The sequence below is a fragment of the Solenopsis invicta genome, chromosome 1 (genome assembly GCF_016802725.1).
Source record: "Solenopsis invicta isolate M01_SB chromosome 1, UNIL_Sinv_3.0, whole genome shotgun sequence".
In the NCBI taxonomy this organism is placed as follows: domain Eukaryota; kingdom Metazoa; phylum Arthropoda; class Insecta; order Hymenoptera; family Formicidae; genus Solenopsis; species Solenopsis invicta.
In genome coordinates this window covers 9,547,137-9,564,702 of record NC_052664.1, presented here as the reverse complement: position 1 = coordinate 9,564,702, position 17,566 = coordinate 9,547,137, and the positions used below count along the sequence as shown (strand labels likewise).

The window sequence follows — 17,566 nt, the reverse complement described above, 5'->3', positions numbered from 1 at the left end:
CCATGGGGAAATTTTCCAAACTGAGAAATCACTATCTTTCTACATACTTACAGTTCATGATTAACGTAACGACCAATAAGCTCTAGTAATTTCATTAATCATAAACTGCGAGTATGTAGAAAGTGGTGACTTCTCAGTTTGGAAAATTTCCCCATGGACAGAATCAAAGTCCTTGGGTGTACACAATTTACGATTAGTTCTTAATTAATATTACTTTGTTGTTAAAAATGTTGCAATAAAAATGATATTTTTCAACATTTTCTTTCAAAATCGGAGTAACAACTGGCATCTCGTATATGATCTCGTGTATGCGATGTATGCGTGATCGTGAATTCATCACATTTTGCATGTGTGAGAGGCTTTTAAAGATGGCGACCATCGGTAAAAAGTTATTCCGTTTAGCGTACAGTCGTGTTCATTATAGTTGCGACACTTTTTTTTCGATGGTTTTTGGAATGTAGCCTTGCTCATCGAGCGGCGAACGTAATTGGTTGGATCCACAAGTAAGAACCAATCATGTTCTCAGCTCGTGTTATAGTTGCGTATTCAGAAACGCATCTAAGAAAAAGTGTCGCAACTATAATGAACACGACTGTACTTCCTCCCAAGGTACACCCAAGGACTTTGATTCTGTTCATGGGGAAATTTTCCAAACTAAGAAGTCACCACTTTCTACATACTCGCAGTTTATGATTAATGAAACAACTAGAGCTTATTGGTTGTTACGGTAATCATAAACTGTAAGTATGTAGAAAGATAGCGACTTTTCAGTTTGAAAAATTTCCCCATGGACAGAATCAAAGTCCTTGGGTGTACAATAAATCAGGAACACTTTTGCTTCGCGCGCGCTATCGAGTTCGATCTCCTTTTCTCCTACTCCATGGTTTAGCTGTGTCAGCCATCAATAGTATCAACACATCGGGAGTCGCTGGTTGGCCGTGTACCAGTAAGCGTGTTTGTAATAGAGTGAAAAAGCGCGGTTAGGATTGCTGACGCAATCCTCCTTACTTTTTGTGCAATCATATCCTGTATTCCTATTTAAGCCTTTTGTTTCCCATACAACTTTCTGCAATGGCCAAATCGTCCCTGCCCTAAATTCAGTGGGGACGGGTGCCAATTTAAAAAAAAAAGAAGAAGAAGAAGTGTCAACACATCGGGCAAATAAATTATTTTTTCAAGTGTGGTACTGGTACATTTTAGTCATGTTCAGTCATGTTTTGTTGCCTTAACATACAAAATTAAAATTATAGTTTGAACCGTTTGTTTCTTTACATGCATCTTTAAATTAGCACAATGGACTTATATTTTTATTAAAAATGTCTTTGTTTTCGAAAATAACGTACCGGACCCAGAATTCTTAGATGGTAATCAATATTCATTATTTTTATTTAAAGAATTGTATAAGCCTGTAATGTTACGTCTCTCCGCCATGCCACCACTCCGGTCCAAACGCCGAACGCAACACGTAAGATCGAGCACGTGCACGCGCTCAGCTAAGCTTGCCGTGATCACGCGCTACCATGCCTGCCGCGCGCCGCGTTCGGCAAACGCTCCTACTCCGGCCGGCCCTACCGCGTGCGCTGATTGGTACTTGCGACCGCACGGACCGCTATATAAGCCGACAGCGGGCAGCCGAAATCAGATCGCTCCAAGCCACCGATCTCAAATCTACTCCGCTCCTGCGCCGGGTATTCTTGACGCTCCTTAGCTTGGGCATTCTCAAGCACTTTCTCGGGAACGGGCATTCTCGTTCTAACTTCCTCGCGACGGGCATACTTCTAATGGCTCTGGCAGACCAGCGCGATTTGCGACGCGCGATTATCCAATAGGCGTTTACAATTTTTTGAAAAGACGTACGCCTATTGGATAATCGCGCGTCGCGTGTCGCAAATCGCGCTGGTCTGCCAGAGCCATAACGGCTGGGAATACTCGGCCGATCCCATCCTCCGTCCGCGACGGGAATACTCGTCGTCTCCGCGGCTGGGTATTCTTGGCCAATCGGAACCGTCCGTCCCGCAATTCTCGGGGATTCTCGAGACCAGCACCGTCGTCCGGAATGCTCAACGCCGTCCTCCGGCTCATTCCGCAAACCTGTTCCCTATGGGGTGACAACACTCCGCAGGGAGAGACCGCTTAGGTCTCTACCGTCGTTCGCTCTCGCGTATCGTGGAACTGTCCGCTGCACCGCGCACTACCGATTCCGCGATCGCGACTGTTCGTCGCGCGGGCCAATCACGGCCGTTTAACCGTAAGTTAAGTTAGCCGCTTCACGGCAACTCCGATCATTGCTTCCGAGCGCCTGGTGCATAATGCCTGTCCGTCTGTTGCTATAACTATCCGAGTCCGTTCTTTAATATTAAGTGACACCGCGAATTATATTTTCTTGTCCGCGGAACCGATGATTGTTTAACCAAGCAACCCCGATTGCTATCTCCGAGCGCATAGCGCATAACACGTGTCCGTCTGTTTCCAGAGTTTCTAAAATCCGTTTCTTCTAAGTGTTTAGATATTAAGTACGCCGCGAATACATTGTGACCGTTCGCTTAGTTTCACGCGGGCCGACGACCGCGCAATTAAGCACTCCAGTGCCGTAATTCTATTCGTGGAGTTCAGTATTATCCGATAACGATATCGGGACCTTATGATTCTTTTGTACTAAACCATAGCAAAATATATTTAAACTATTTCGTTTCCACTACCAAACCACGGCGTTATCATTTGACACGAACCCGGACATCCGGCGAGCACATCCGAGCAACCGATCCTGAACCTAAATCCCGTAACCGACACCGAGAAATTACCAGCGTTACAAGCCTAAGAAACAATGCATTCGTTGATGATTCATTATTTATACGTATTTCATCGGATTAAATTGCAAGTTTATTCTTTTGTCGGCATTGTAAAGAAGTTATTCCTACGTTGGATAATGTAAAATTCCTTCTTTAACGGGTCTAGATTTTCTACGGATAGATTTCTGATTTAATTCGAATCTGTGTTTTTTACTAAGTCAGTCTTTTACGCACTCTAGTGACCGTGTTTGGTAACTTATCTGTTCCAATTAGACTACACAAATGTGTTACACTGTGTCTTTCTGTGTGACACTGTGTCACTGTGGCACTCTTGTTGGAAAGCACCCCATATTATCCTTCCACCATGGTAGGGAGGCATGGTGTAAGAACCATGATCACTGGTAGGGAGTCCGTTTGGGGCGTCGAACGCGTGTGGACGTGTTCGTCCGTTACCGAAAGTATTTTTGAATCCGCCGATTGCATCACAATCGGCAATTGTGTTTTGGTTGCAAATTTGATTTTGCTTGCACATTTGGACTTTGTTTTTCATTTCTTTTTTTCTGGAACTCCTTTTTATTCGAGGAATGGCCGTAACGTTCCTGACTTTCTGAAACAGGAACGGGTGCCAAATTGTCAAAGAAGAAGTGTTAGTAGTGTTTTGACAGCTATCCGTTCTAACCTCAATTTTGATCGTTTAAATTTCTGAAATATTACAAAAAAATATTTAGTAATAAAGTTAGGTGTTCATTAGGAATTAAAGAAAATTACTCACAATTTAATCGAAAAAAAATGGATTGAAGCATTTGATACGTCAGATAAATAGCATAAAAAAAAATAAATAAATAAAACTGCTAATAAATTATTTGTTAATAAGAAAATATACTTTGTGAGCTGTTTTTATTTGCAGTTAATAATAAATGAGCGAAAAGAGTCAACAACAGAGCGATTGTGACAACAAGCATTTTATTGGATGCAAGAATGGATATTACATGGTTGGATATTGTGTGCATATAATAACAATCATTTGATATCTGAGATATGCATAATGTCTTGACAAAGATATCTATGAGCTAACAAGATCAGCTAACGATGTATTTGTTTAGTTTTAGAAAACCTGATAATAAAAAAGAAGTTGAAAATAAAGTTTATATGTTTCCCAGGACCCAAGAGAGCGTGTTCTCTTGCTGGAAGGGCGGTAGAGCCCAGAGCGTTTATCTTAGTGCTTGCACGCCATTACCATTATATTTTATACGATGAGCAGCTGGACAAAGAGGATGCATCGATGCACTACAACGTTAGAAAATGTTGCAATCAACTATGGACATCCCTCCTCAGAGCCTCCGCACCTGAGGCGCCCAAAATAATTAGTATACCCTTTGAGAATAACCACATCGTTCATTCTTGAGTCAGGTTTAAATTAATATATTATTCTTTAATACATACATATTTTAAAATTTCCTTTACTCTTGTTTAGACATACATATTGATTGTATTAAAGAATAAAATATTAATTTAAACCTGACTGAGGAACAAGCAATGTGAGGAACAAACAATGTTATCTGACGTATCAAATGCTTTTATCCACTTTCTTTCGATTAAATTGTGAGTAATCTTCTTTAGTTCCTAATGAACACCTGACTTTATTACTAAATATTTCTTTGAAATATTTTAAAAATTTGGACGATTAAAATTGGGTCCCTAAAATGGGTGACCCAGGCATTAATGGCATGGTCTGTACATTAAATTTTTATAAATTACGTCCTAAATAATATTCATTTCATTACTTTAAGTCTAGAATCTGTCAAACAACATTCTGACGAATGTAATCGTTCAAGTTTCAATAGAAAATATTAATTATAAACAAAATTATTCAATAAAATAAAAATGGGTGCCATATTATTCTCTTCTCCTCTACTCTTAAATTAGGGAACTATCGATACTTTAACATTATAATATCTTTTATTGTATTTTCTTGTAGTTGATTTCGAGAACTTTTCAAAACACTATAAATAAGTTTACTTTCGTTAAGTACTTTCCGAGTTATGACGCTTGAATATACAGTACACTGTAGCTTTCAAGTCTCACAACTCGAAAAGTGCACAAAAGAAATAGGATTTTCGTGTAAGATTTTGGAAAGCTCTTGATACCAGCTATTAGATTCTGGAATCGAAAATAGGGTGTTCCATTTAAAAAAGTTAACGTGATTTCGATCTGACCTTGGCGACGCCATCCAAGGTCAAACTGATAAGATCAAATAGATCTTTTGAAACCCTACAACTTTTGTCTAACACATTTTTCAAGAAAATTCATATTTTACGATATATTTGACCGTTAATGAACTTTTGGGACATACTGTATATCACATATGTGATCAATATGATCATATGATTCGATAATAATTGGAGTTCCGTCTGTTCCGTTTACAAGTGAATAGCTGCGAGCCCAAAATGGCGCTCGTGAGAGTCATGAGGGAGGGGGTAAATGTTTGCGCTTTTTTGATTATTTAGGATACTACTTAAGATATACTTAAGTCGCTCTTGACATAAATTTGATTGTAAATACCGGCCTAAAAACCTTCAGTTAAACCCTGAACTCAGCCTAGGCTTCAGAGGATCTACTGTCCGTATCTATCTTCATGGAAAATTTTTATGAAAGGACCTAGCCGAATAAGTATGGTGAAACGACCCCCACGGCTTTTCAAGTTGGTCTTTTTTCAAAAATTTTTAAAAATCCACTTAAAAGAAATTATCTTTGCAACAAAAAAACTGAAGAACTTTACAATATGACGTTTCAAAGCTAAAAAGTTATACTTTCAAAAAAAAATTATGTTACTGTCATTTCTATAAAAAAATATACTTGGGTAACAAGTGAGGTATTTTTGATTAACTCAAGGTGTCCAAAAATGAAAATTGATGTTTGATAATATATTTTGGATCCTACGCAGAACTCTTCTTTTTCACAGCACTATAGTATTTTAACTTTAGAATATTTTAACTTTAGACAGAGTAACATACGCGTACGGATCTGTTTGAACATGTTTTGTCCAGTCTTTTTACATAAGATTACTTACAAAAAAGTTTCACTGATACATTATATGGATCCCATTGACCCTAACAAAACTTTGCTGCCGTGCCGTCCAAATTCTAGTTGAACAAAATAGTTGATCAATCATATCAATCAAAAGAAATTTCAAACTTTTTTTACGTTCTGGTCCAAACCTATCTCATTCCGTCTTCACGTATACAGCAAGCGTTTGAAACTTCATATGGGATCTCTCAGACCCTTTCTTTTTTTTTTTGTTTACGGAGAGGAAATGCGTTACCGCATACCCCAGGCCCCGGGGGAGGCCTGGTGGTTATGTGGGGCTCTCCCCTGCCGGCGGCGTGCCGGCGAGGGCCTGCCCACTAAAATCTCTCCGGGTGTTCTGCTCAGGTCCATGACTGGGGGGCTCCGGGAACGCGTGCAGCATGCTTCCGGAGCGGGATCTCTCAGACCCTGCACTTATGTGCAAACTTTAAGGGTTAAGTTCAGATTTTCGTCTCGCAGTCGCATTCACTTTGCGTTGCCCTCAATGCCCATATATAATAGTTAACAAACTGCGAGTGGCAAAAATCAGAACTTAAACTTTGAATATAGCAATTTTTTTTTTAAATTACGCATAAAACTTTAGAAAAAAAAGTAGTTTACAAAAAAATAAAAAACAAAATACATATAATTTAAAAAAATAAAAAAAAATAAAAACAAAAAAAAATTTTAATGGGATCTTGTTTGACACGTATTCAGCGTGATCCCGGATAGTGCAGAGAGCAAACGCAATCAAGAAAGCCACAAGAAAGGAGGAGCGGAGAAGGGAGACGACTTTTGGAACTCTTGTCCAGAGCGCGATAATTTCTCACGCCGGTCCTGACGACTATCCCTATTATTTTAGTTATTATTGCATCGCCGGCAACTTATATATGTGGAGAACTCCATACTCGGATTAATCCGAGTGTGGAATTTCCACACTTGAAAGGCTCTAGCCGAATAAGGAGAGTTGAATCCCTCCTCAATGGATTTGTTTGAAATTTGACCCATCCTTTTGTCATTAAAGAAAACTAAGGGATCGATTCTGTAACCTTAACAATGTTGTTATGGTATCATTGCGCAGCTATTATGTGATACAAAAAATCTACGCAACGATACCATAACGACATCGTTAAGGTTACAGAATCGACTTCTAAGTTTCCCCAAGTTTTCAGGCCTCAGGCTTTTTCCTATTATTCATAACTTTAAACAAATGTTTTTTGGTAAATAATTTTTTCTCTGCGTGTTTTTAATGAATTGATGTGAAATTTTAACTGGTAATAAATATTATTCAGATTCATAACTACGAATTTTTGTCTTCTATTTTGACAAAAAATTCAAATTTAACAAGCCGAAAAAATATTTCAACTTGTAATATCTTGTCTCTGATAAGACTTGCTACCTCTATATTTTAATGATAGCTGCATTTTCGTACAAACTATCTCCTTGATTTTTTTCAAAATTTTTTTTCATGCAAACACTTTTAAATACCTCAAAAACCGCTTTTTCACTTTTTTAGCCTAATTTTCATGGTTATTTTTGCTTGTAAAGACTATTTCGTGGCTCTGTCCGATAACTTTTCTATTCTTCTCGGGAACAGTTTATCATCAAGCATCATTAACCAATAACTTAAAAAATATCACGTTTTTACTTGTTTTTGTTATTTTCGTATATTTTAAGCTTGATTTTTTAATCTATGTCCACATCGATTCGTTTATGCAACTAGATAATTTTTGCTATTATTCATCATAATCGAAAATGCTACCAAAACTTTTTTAACTCAAGAAAAACATATTTCAATCGGTTTCTACGATGCCATTCTAGTAAATACAAAGTTATGTTGTATTAATGTTACCCTAGTAGCAATTTTCTGCAAGACTGCTGTAAATCTTGCAGCAGATTCTTGAAAGATTCTGCCAACAGGACGTTATGATCTGCTTCCTCATTCTGTTCAATTCTTTTGAAAGATTCTGCAGTCAGATTCTTGCAAGAAACTTGCAAGAAACTTGCACATATCTCTGTTGGCAGATTCTTGCAAGAAACTTGAATGTATCTGCTGTAAATCTAGCAACAGTCTTTCAAGATATTTGCTACATACCCTAGTAGCAATTTTCTGCAAGACTGCTGTAAATCTTGCAGTAAATTCTTAAAGATTCTGCCAGTCAAATTCTTGCAAGAAATTTGTATATATATCTGCTGCATGATTTGTAAAATTCTTTCACCAGAATATTTTAGTATAGTCTTAAAATGGATTAAAAACGGATTAAATTTGAATTAAACATCTCATTTATGTACAAGATTAAATAACAATACACATTGTTATTTACATGTAAAAATATAAAATTTTATGTGAAACAGCGTTCCACATACACGTCATGTTTAAAAAAAATAAGAGCGAGTATTCGTCTCGAGGTTACAACACAGAGCTCATAAAAATCTCACTGGAGTATGAGCTGAGAAGTCGGCCGCGGTGGCGCCTAGATATAACGCCTGTGGTCGCACTCGACTCACGAAAAGATCTTCCGCGGCGTGGCCACCTAGCGGTGGCAGCAGATCTTTCTGCTGCTGATTAAGCAGAATCTGTACAATATCTGCACAAGATCTGCGCGCTACTTCTGTTAAAAGAATCTTATGTCATTCTGCTGAAGAATTTTGCTAGACTGCTTACAGACTGCAGTTGCGGGAAGAATCTGCTTCAAGATAGCTCAATATCTGTACCAAGTTTCTGCAAGCAGTTCATATACAAGTACAGTGCTCGAATATAGCAGTCTGCTAGCAATCTGCCAGCATGGCTCTTTTGGGAATAATCTTCTGCACATCTCACTCAATTCTACTGCAATTAACTGCACGCAGATTTTGTCCTGCAGAAAATGTCAGAAAATGCTACTAGGGTAGTTATAATTTTCCATTTAGCAATGTTACATAACACACTCGATATATTACATTTACATTGTTGAGTGAGAAAATATATTAACATTTACATAACGGTAACTTTGTATTTGCTGGGAATGTTTTCAGTGCATAAAATCCTTTTCCTCTCAATGGATAACATCTAGTTTGGGAAATACTAAACATTTACAGTTCAAATCAAGTCCAGCTCTTAAAACAAATTATTTATTTGCTGTCTGCAATCTTATTATAAAATAATTTTTTAACAATTTTAAAAATTATTCGACCTGTAATACAAAGTCAGTATTACGTAAAAAGAGAATATGTCATATGAAGAAGGATTTGATTCATTTTCAAATATACAAACAAGAAACGGGTTTAAGAATGGTACTAGGTGTTATATGCAAGGGTCAATAAACTAAAACATTACTAATTGAATATAATAAATGTTTCTACTTGTAATTATTGTCCTTTCTTGTTGTAGAAACAAATTTCAAGATCTGTAATAAAATTCTGTAATGTTGGTCTCATAGAACGTTGTAAGAAAACGTTTGGTTTCGGAGTTGACAAAGAAAATTTTCGGAATTTTGGTTGAAAGGCTTAAATTACACAGTTACAAATTCAGCATATTTAAAAATTAACAAATAAATAAATAAGACAACAATAAGTTAATATAAATACAAGTTATGTTTGTCAAAATATAAAATTAAAATATTAGCAAATAAAAACTTAATAAAATAAATAAATTAGAACTAAATAAAATAAATGCTGAACAAATCAAAATATTATAAAATGTAAATTAGAGTCAATTTGAAATTAAAGTAACAAGAAAAATAATTATTGTACCTATGAGTTCTGAAAATATATTTTCAGGATTTATATTAGCATCTTTAAATGCTCCAAGATGAATTTTAAAAATATGTTAAATTTGTAACTGTGCAGTTTGAGCCTTTCAACCAAAATTGATGTTCCAAAACCTTTATCTTCTTACAATGTTCTATGAGACCATTACATAAAAAATACGATCCGATACACATTTTGTAATAATCTGGTAACTTTTGGATAATTATCGAGACAAACATTAAATAACTATTTCTGCATCACTGGTAATTAGTTACACAGTATGTATTTTGATATGTCATAAATACGACAAGACGAACATTATTGAATTTTACAGATCTTGAAATTTGTTTCTACAACAAAGAAAAATGATAATTACAAGTCGAAACATTTATTATTATTCAATTAGTAATGTTTTAGTTTATTGACCCTTGCATATAACACCAAGTACTGCTCTTAAACTCATTCCTTGTTTGTATATTTAAAAAAACTAGATATTTCCCAAACTAGATTATTATACATTGAAAGGAAAAAAATTTTATGCACTGAAAGCATTTCCAGCAAATATAAAGTCATCGTTATGTAAATGTTAGTATAATTTCTCAACAATGTAAATGTAATATATCGAGTGTGTTATGCAACATTGTTGAATGGGAAATTACAACATTAATACGACGGTAACTTTGTGTTTGCTAGAATGGTATCGTGAAAACCGATTAAAGTACGTTGTTCTTAAGATTAAAAAAGTTTTGATAGCATTTTCGATTATAATGAGTAATAGCAAAAATTATCTAGTTGCATAAGCAAATCGATGTAGTCATAGATTAAAAAATCACGCTTAAAATATACGAAAATGAAGTAGAAATGTGAATTTGTTTAATTTATTAGTTAATGATGCTTAATAATGGGCTCTGTTCCCGTGGAGAATCAAAAAGTTATCGGACAGAGCCACAAAATATATAGTCTTTACAAGCAAAAATCAAGAAAATTTGCAGAAAAAGATAAAAAAAGCGGTTTTTGGGTATTTAAGGATGTTCTCACGGAAAAAAATTCTGAAAAAAATCAAGGAAGTAGTTTGCACGAAAATGTAACTATAATTAAAATATAGAGGTGTCAAGTCTTATGAGAGACAAAATAGTACAATTTAAAATATTTTTTTGGCTTGTAAAATTAAAATTTCCTGTCAAAATGGAAAACAAAAATTAGTAGTTATGGATCTGAATAATATTTACCACCAATTAAAATTTTAAATCACTTTATTAAAAACTTGCAGAGAAAAAAATTATTTACCAAAAAATATTTTTTTGAAGGTTGGATGATAGGAAGAAGCTTGGAACTTGAAAATTTGGGAAACTTAGTTTTCTTTAATGACAAAAAGATGGGTCAAATTTCAGACAAAACCACTGAAGGGAAATTTCGACTTTGTTTATTCGGCTAATAAAGCCTTTATTAATTTTTCTAGCTTCTTCCCCCCCCTCCCCTCCAACAGATAGCAGAACTCCACACTTGAAATTCTACTAAGTTGCCGGCTACAGTTATTATGTAATGAATTCTAACAATTACTTATAAAATTATTCGTTTAGTAGCACTATTTTTTAATGACGTTAATATGCCAATACATAATAGCTGACAATTGTTAAAAAACATTTTTACTTTTGGGCTTTAAAACTTTTTCAAAATACATTTTATTTAATTACACATACATATACTTCATCCTCATTGTTTTTAAACTTAAGCACACGAATGTATGTACACTCAAATGTTATATACACTCAAATGTTGTTTTTATTATTTAACTTTTTATTTGGCTGTACACATTTTGTGTCATGCAAAATTTAAACAATAATATGGCATTTTGTTAATGTTTTTTAAAAATTTTTATATCAAAATATTTCTTTGATAAATCGATTATTACTCTAGAGAATGGTGTTCGGAAACGTAGAGATATTATTTTATGCTTGTTTTTTAATGTTAAATAGTGATAATTAAATGAAATTTCTAATATCTCTAAAAGCATGACATTTCTAATTTAAAAGATTCTAAACGATGGAAAATTAAAGATAATTTAGTAATAAATAACTATTATTATTAAATAATAATAATTATTAATGATTATTATTAATTAAATATAATTTTGTAATAAAATATTGTGTTTTTTTAACTAAACCAATTTTTAAAAACTATTTTTGACTTAAGTCACCTCTTTTTCTTCCATCAATTATGCAGTGCGTTACATTTTTATAAATTATGTTCTAAATAATAAATATTTAATTGCTTTCAGTAAGTCATCTCTTATGGTAAATAGTTGTTCCAACTATTAATAATCATCCTATATATAATTACTCAAGTATAAAAATATTAGAGAAGAAAGGATATTATGGCTATTGTCGGCAACATGGCTACGCTTTTATTTATTTTTGTAATTAAGGTGACGTATTCTAACAATTGCTTATGGAATTATTTGTTTAGTAGTCCATCGTTTTTTTAATCATGCTAATATGCCAATACATAATAACTAACAATTGTTACAAGATATTTTTACTTTTGAGCACTTCTGAACTTTTTCAAGGTACATTTTTAACCTTTAATTACAAATACTTTAATTACAAATAATTATAAACAAAGTTATTCAATAAAATGAAAATGGGTGCCATATTATACCCTCTTCTCCTCTAAAAATAAGTAGTATACAAAAAATTAGACAGTGATAAATCACTTTCTTTTTGCTAAAAAATTTACTACTTTAGCTTACAATTAGTATGGCGGGTTTTTTAGCTCACAGAATGAATAAAGCACCTACTCGTTTATGTAAACAATTACTAAAAATAAATGTTTAGATTGTAACACATTAAGAAATATTTTTTACAACTTCACGCGTCAATTGTAAAATCGCAAAAGGTCTGCCATACTTGCGTTTTCTTCATCTTTACCATTTAAATGACAAATTAATGACGGTTTCAAGCAATAACAAATAAAAATCAAAAAAAGTGTCATCTCCCAGACTGTTGCATTTCAAGTTTTGATTCAGTGTATATAAACAGAATTTTTTTAACTACGCTGTATTTATAAATAACTTTATTTTATATTAAAATTAATTAAAAATTAACCTTTACTAGCAATTGTGGAGTCACTTGCGTCAGAGTAAAATTTCCCGCGTTATACACCGGTATATTATGCATGCAACTATAACCTGCCTAAAAAAACTTCATTGGTTAAGAATATGACGCCGTAATGGTGTTTTATAATGGTTGTTATTTCAATTAGATCGGTGTGAAAAATTCACAGTGTAGGACTGAACCTAGCTTGGCTGGTGAAGGTGCTAAAATTGGAAATATAATTTTTATATTTCTTAATATTTCATTTTATCAATATATTTGCACAATATTTGTAATTTTTAACTTTTTATTAATAAAGGTATTTGATTTTTATATTATTATAGAAATGTTATGTATGTATATGCATATGTATATAATTTAAAAAAATATATAAATATAAAGACATAATTTTTACTTTTCAACATTAAATTCGTATATTTATTAACCTCACAGAATCGAAGCTATATTTATTGAAAATCCCATATTATCCGCTAATTTTATATCATAAAAATAAACATTATTCATGTTGCAAATTTAATATTAATTATGAATCTAAACTAATGGAAATTTTTGTAAAATATCTTTTAATTTTAATTTCTTTGTTCGAATCGGTTTTCCATAATGATTTTTAAGAAAGTCATGATTTTTCAAAAAATTACCCTGTATTTGCCGTAACTTTGTTCACATATTTGCCAAAATTATAGTTTCACCAATTATTATTGCCATTTCACTTTTTAATCGTACACTAGAAGGAGTGAAATTAATAGCAAATTTGGTTGGACTGCATTAGTGCGCATACATTAAAGCCGCTATACTCTGATCTAACCTTCTTTAAAAATAAATACTAAATTTTACTAAATAGTATAATAAAATATCGATTGAGGATTTCACAATTTAAATATGTTTATATTTTATATTAAATTATACATATCTTTCCCATACAGCACAGAAAATTCCAGCAACATTGCAGCAATGTTGCAATGTTGCAGATTGCAATGCAATATTACGGAAACATTGCAGAAACATAAATTAACAATATGCCTGCAACATTGCATTGCATATGCCAGTAATATTCCAGAAACATTGCATCATAATTTTTTAATAAAGTAATGGCAATAAAAAGCCAAAACAAAATATTCGCGTATAATAATATATTAATTTAATTCATCCATAATTATTCATCCGCATTTAGCAAACTAAGATCGGGCGACATTACTAAATTTTCCGCTGAATCTCTACATTCCCTAACAGTACAACCGTCCATCGACTGTATATCGACTGTAAGTCGACTCATCCAAGTCAAGCTTTCAAAGTTGACTACAAGTCGACTTTGCATAGACATCTACAGATATCCTTCAAATGTTGACTCTAACATGTCTAGAAAAAGGAATGCGATCCCGTGGTGCTGTGTGCATCATAGTATTAAGAAACATAAATATTTATATCAATAGACGAAATAGGTACATATATGAAGAAACCTCACTCTACAGCCTCACTCTACCCAATAAACAAACAATATTTTTTAATTGTTTTTTTAATAAAAATTTTTCGTATTTAATTTAATTATTGTATTATATTGATATATATTTTTTAATTGCATCTTATTTAAACAAATAACAGAAAAGTTATTCCAGATGCTATTCTGCATTTGTAAAAAAAAACTATAATTTTATATTTATTTATATAAATATTGTGCTTTAATTATACATATTTCATTTTTTTGATAACGTATATTGACCTGATCTACAAGTTATATACATATATCAGCCTAAAGGTGTTCACAGGTCATCATGAGGGATCAGTTCGCAGCGATCACGGAGGTCAAGCAACGTTCACCGGACTCGCGACTTGGATGGGTGACCGCTTGAAAATTTCCGAAAAAATATTTCCAAATTTTTTTTTGCAAAAAAAGTTTGTTAAAATGTTACACAAATATTGTTTTGTTCATTGGAATTATGTGGTGTAATAATATTTATGTAAATATTTTGAAAAAATGGGATATTTCAATGCAATATTTCAAAAAGTGGACATCTTAATGTTGCTGCAATCTTCCAGCAATGTTGCAGCAATGTTTCGCAATCAAAATGCAATATTACAATGTTTCAATGAAATCATTCTGCAATGTTCCTGCAATCTCTCTGTGCTGTATGGGTTTACGTCAATTTGTGTATGATGGTTTTAATGTGCACCAGTGCGCACTAGTGCATCTAACCGAATTCGTTATAAATAAAGCTGAACTTCTTCGATGTCGGTACTGTAAATTATTTCTCAAACGAGAGTCGACGCGGTCGCGCGTGGGACGTAGGATAAAGGGAAGCGTTAACATTAGACTAGCGCTCTTTTGTCCAACGCATAAATCTATCTTTGTTCTTTGATTGTAACGCCATCTGCAAAAAGACCTATCAACTACTGTTTGTACACATTCACTGTTCTGCTTGCCATCATTTACGTGCGCTAAGCAAAATTTATACACGTATAGATGTTCAGTAACTAAACTTTTATGTTGCGCTTTTGATTGGAAAGGCACACAGTTAGTGTTGGTCATTAGAGTTTTCTGTATTGTGAGAAGTTCTCATTTCATACATACAAACTACAGAATGTCAGTAAATGATAAAAGTTAACCTCGACTGACAAATCCACGAGATCACAAAAGTAAATAAATTTTTCACTTTTTTATTTTCTCGTAAAATATTTCTTATCGCACTTTTTTTAATGCGTAGTTTCATTCTACAAAAGGATTTTGTGCCAATTTTCGAGCCAATTCAAAGATTTGAAAAAACTAATGCATCGGTAATTTCCGTGTTGATTAGAAAAATATATTTTCTAAATTATAAACAAACTTCGAGCTTAAGAGTCGTGCTAGATGTTATACGCTAAAGATCAATAACATTTATAATTAAATATAATAAACATTTCGACCTTTAATTAACGGTCTTCCTCAAATCTTTGTACACTGAGGAAGATCGTTAATTAAAAATCGAAACGTTTGTTTATTGTATTCAATTATGTTTTTATTTATTGACCTCTGGCGTATAACATTTAGTACGGCTCATAAGTCTAAAATTTGTTTATAATTTTGAATTGTATTCATACAAGCCTTATTTTTTCACTTAATAGATATATTTTATACTTATTTTCAAATTATTCCATAATAATATAATATATTGTACACACATTTATTACAAAACTTTTCCTTATTAAATTGTTTAGGTATTTCGATTCTCTTGTTTAATATTATAAATTTTATCTTTCTATGTTGGGTAATCGAAACATTTTAATTCATTTCAAAACATTTCAATTTGTCAAATAAATTTACAATAATGTATATACATATTTTTATCATAACATAAATAGTCAATTATGTTATATTACGTTCTAATAGTTTTAATCTATGAGGATAGATTGAAAAAATTCCAACCTAAACAAATATTTTTTTGCCAAATAAAATTTATTTCTCAATATAGTCTCTCTTCAATTCAATATTTCTGGTTCAATGTTTTTCTAGATCTTTTATTCTTTCAATATAGTAATTTTTATCTAAACCGGAAAGTTATTAACGGCACTTTTTTCCCAGATAGCCATTTTTTAAATAAATTAATGAAATGCTTTAAAACATTCATTTCTTTTCATTGTGTTTGAAACACTCAAGACACGATCGTGAAATGTCCAACCAATTTTTAATCAACAATAAGCAAATGCAGTATTCAACGGGCGCTCAGCTTTCTCATACCTGTTATTTTAAAAGGTTAGAAACCAACTGATTGCTAGAATCATGGTAGAAAAACAATCCTGGTGAAAGTTATGGTTTAAATAGGAATTTAATACAAATTTTTTCGAACTTGCTATTCTCAAGTCCAAGCATTAAGAACTGCACATCGCGTTATGTATTTTGCTTACGTCATTGCACAGACTCAGTACTCTTCGAGGTGTTTCGATTCGAAGACGCGTGAGAATTGAACCAACGCTTTGACTCAATAAGTTTATAACATCTGGTTTTCCGCTGCCGAAAACACGATACGTGACATTATCGTTATTATCGGAAAACGTGAATTTTTGACAGTAACATACGCTTTTGTAAAAAATGAATTGTGCAGTAAAAGGTTGTATCAACTCGTACAGAAAAACAGCTAAAATTAAAGATTTTAAAGGTAAAAATTATAGGTCTAAAGTTAAAGGTTATTTTTTACACACACGGAAAGACACAGTGCAGCACAAGTTAATCACTTTATTCTTGTTTATTAACGAATAAAACTGAAATGATTCACTGTTTTACGCTATGTCAATTGTATCGCATGTTAGGAAATGCCCGTTGTTAGAAGAGTTCAATTTGCCGCTTAATGTGAAATATGATGACGTAAGCAAGATACAGTTTCTCATTGGCTGGCCGTCATTGTGATGCACAAAAGCCCTTATTTTTCTACCATGGCTAGAATGACATTAAAGCTTAGCTCTTTGTATTTCTTTCAGATCTATAGAACAAGTATTGCTTTCCTGAAATCTCATTTTTTCTTGCTCAGGTCGGAAACTTTTCAATCTATCGTATGTATCTTGTTACAATACGCTTACAAAATTTTATGTCTCGTTATCTGAAAGATGTGCTTCCTTCATTGTAGGAAGTATGCGCATAATAATATCACATGCTCTAAATCGTTTTTTGTCATCACCCGGTAAAGCGAAGATAAAAGGGTTTTCTTCGTGAATATTTGCTTCTTTACGATATCGTAAAAGTAAATCAATACTATTTTTCATTTCACAATCCAAAAGAACAGGAACAAATCTTTCGAACTTTTTTCCTCTAATAGGTACTCTTGTATATTTCTCAATTGTCTGAAAAAACACATAATTGTTCACTTTATTATTACGTATATAAATGCTACTATATATATGTGT

General features: G+C 33.0%; 1 protein-coding gene across 5 annotated transcripts in view; it reads right to left on the bottom strand.

The window, feature by feature from the left end:
- Positions 1–2,861: 2,861 nt before the first annotated feature.
- Positions 2,862–17,566, bottom strand: part of LOC105204461 — a 36,610-nt gene continuing 21,905 nt past the window's right edge. For 4 of the 5 annotated variants that reach the window (XM_039446373.1, XM_039446366.1, XM_039446362.1 and 1 more), the window contains one exon: positions 2,862–3,396. In XM_039446373.1, coding sequence (XP_039302307.1) covers positions 3,064–3,396 — 333 coding nt within the window. In that variant the 3' untranslated portion in view covers positions 2,862–3,063. Of the gene's footprint in view, positions 3,397–15,329; positions 17,504–17,566 lie in introns of those variants that run through there. The other variant, XM_039446368.1, reaches the window with a different exon arrangement.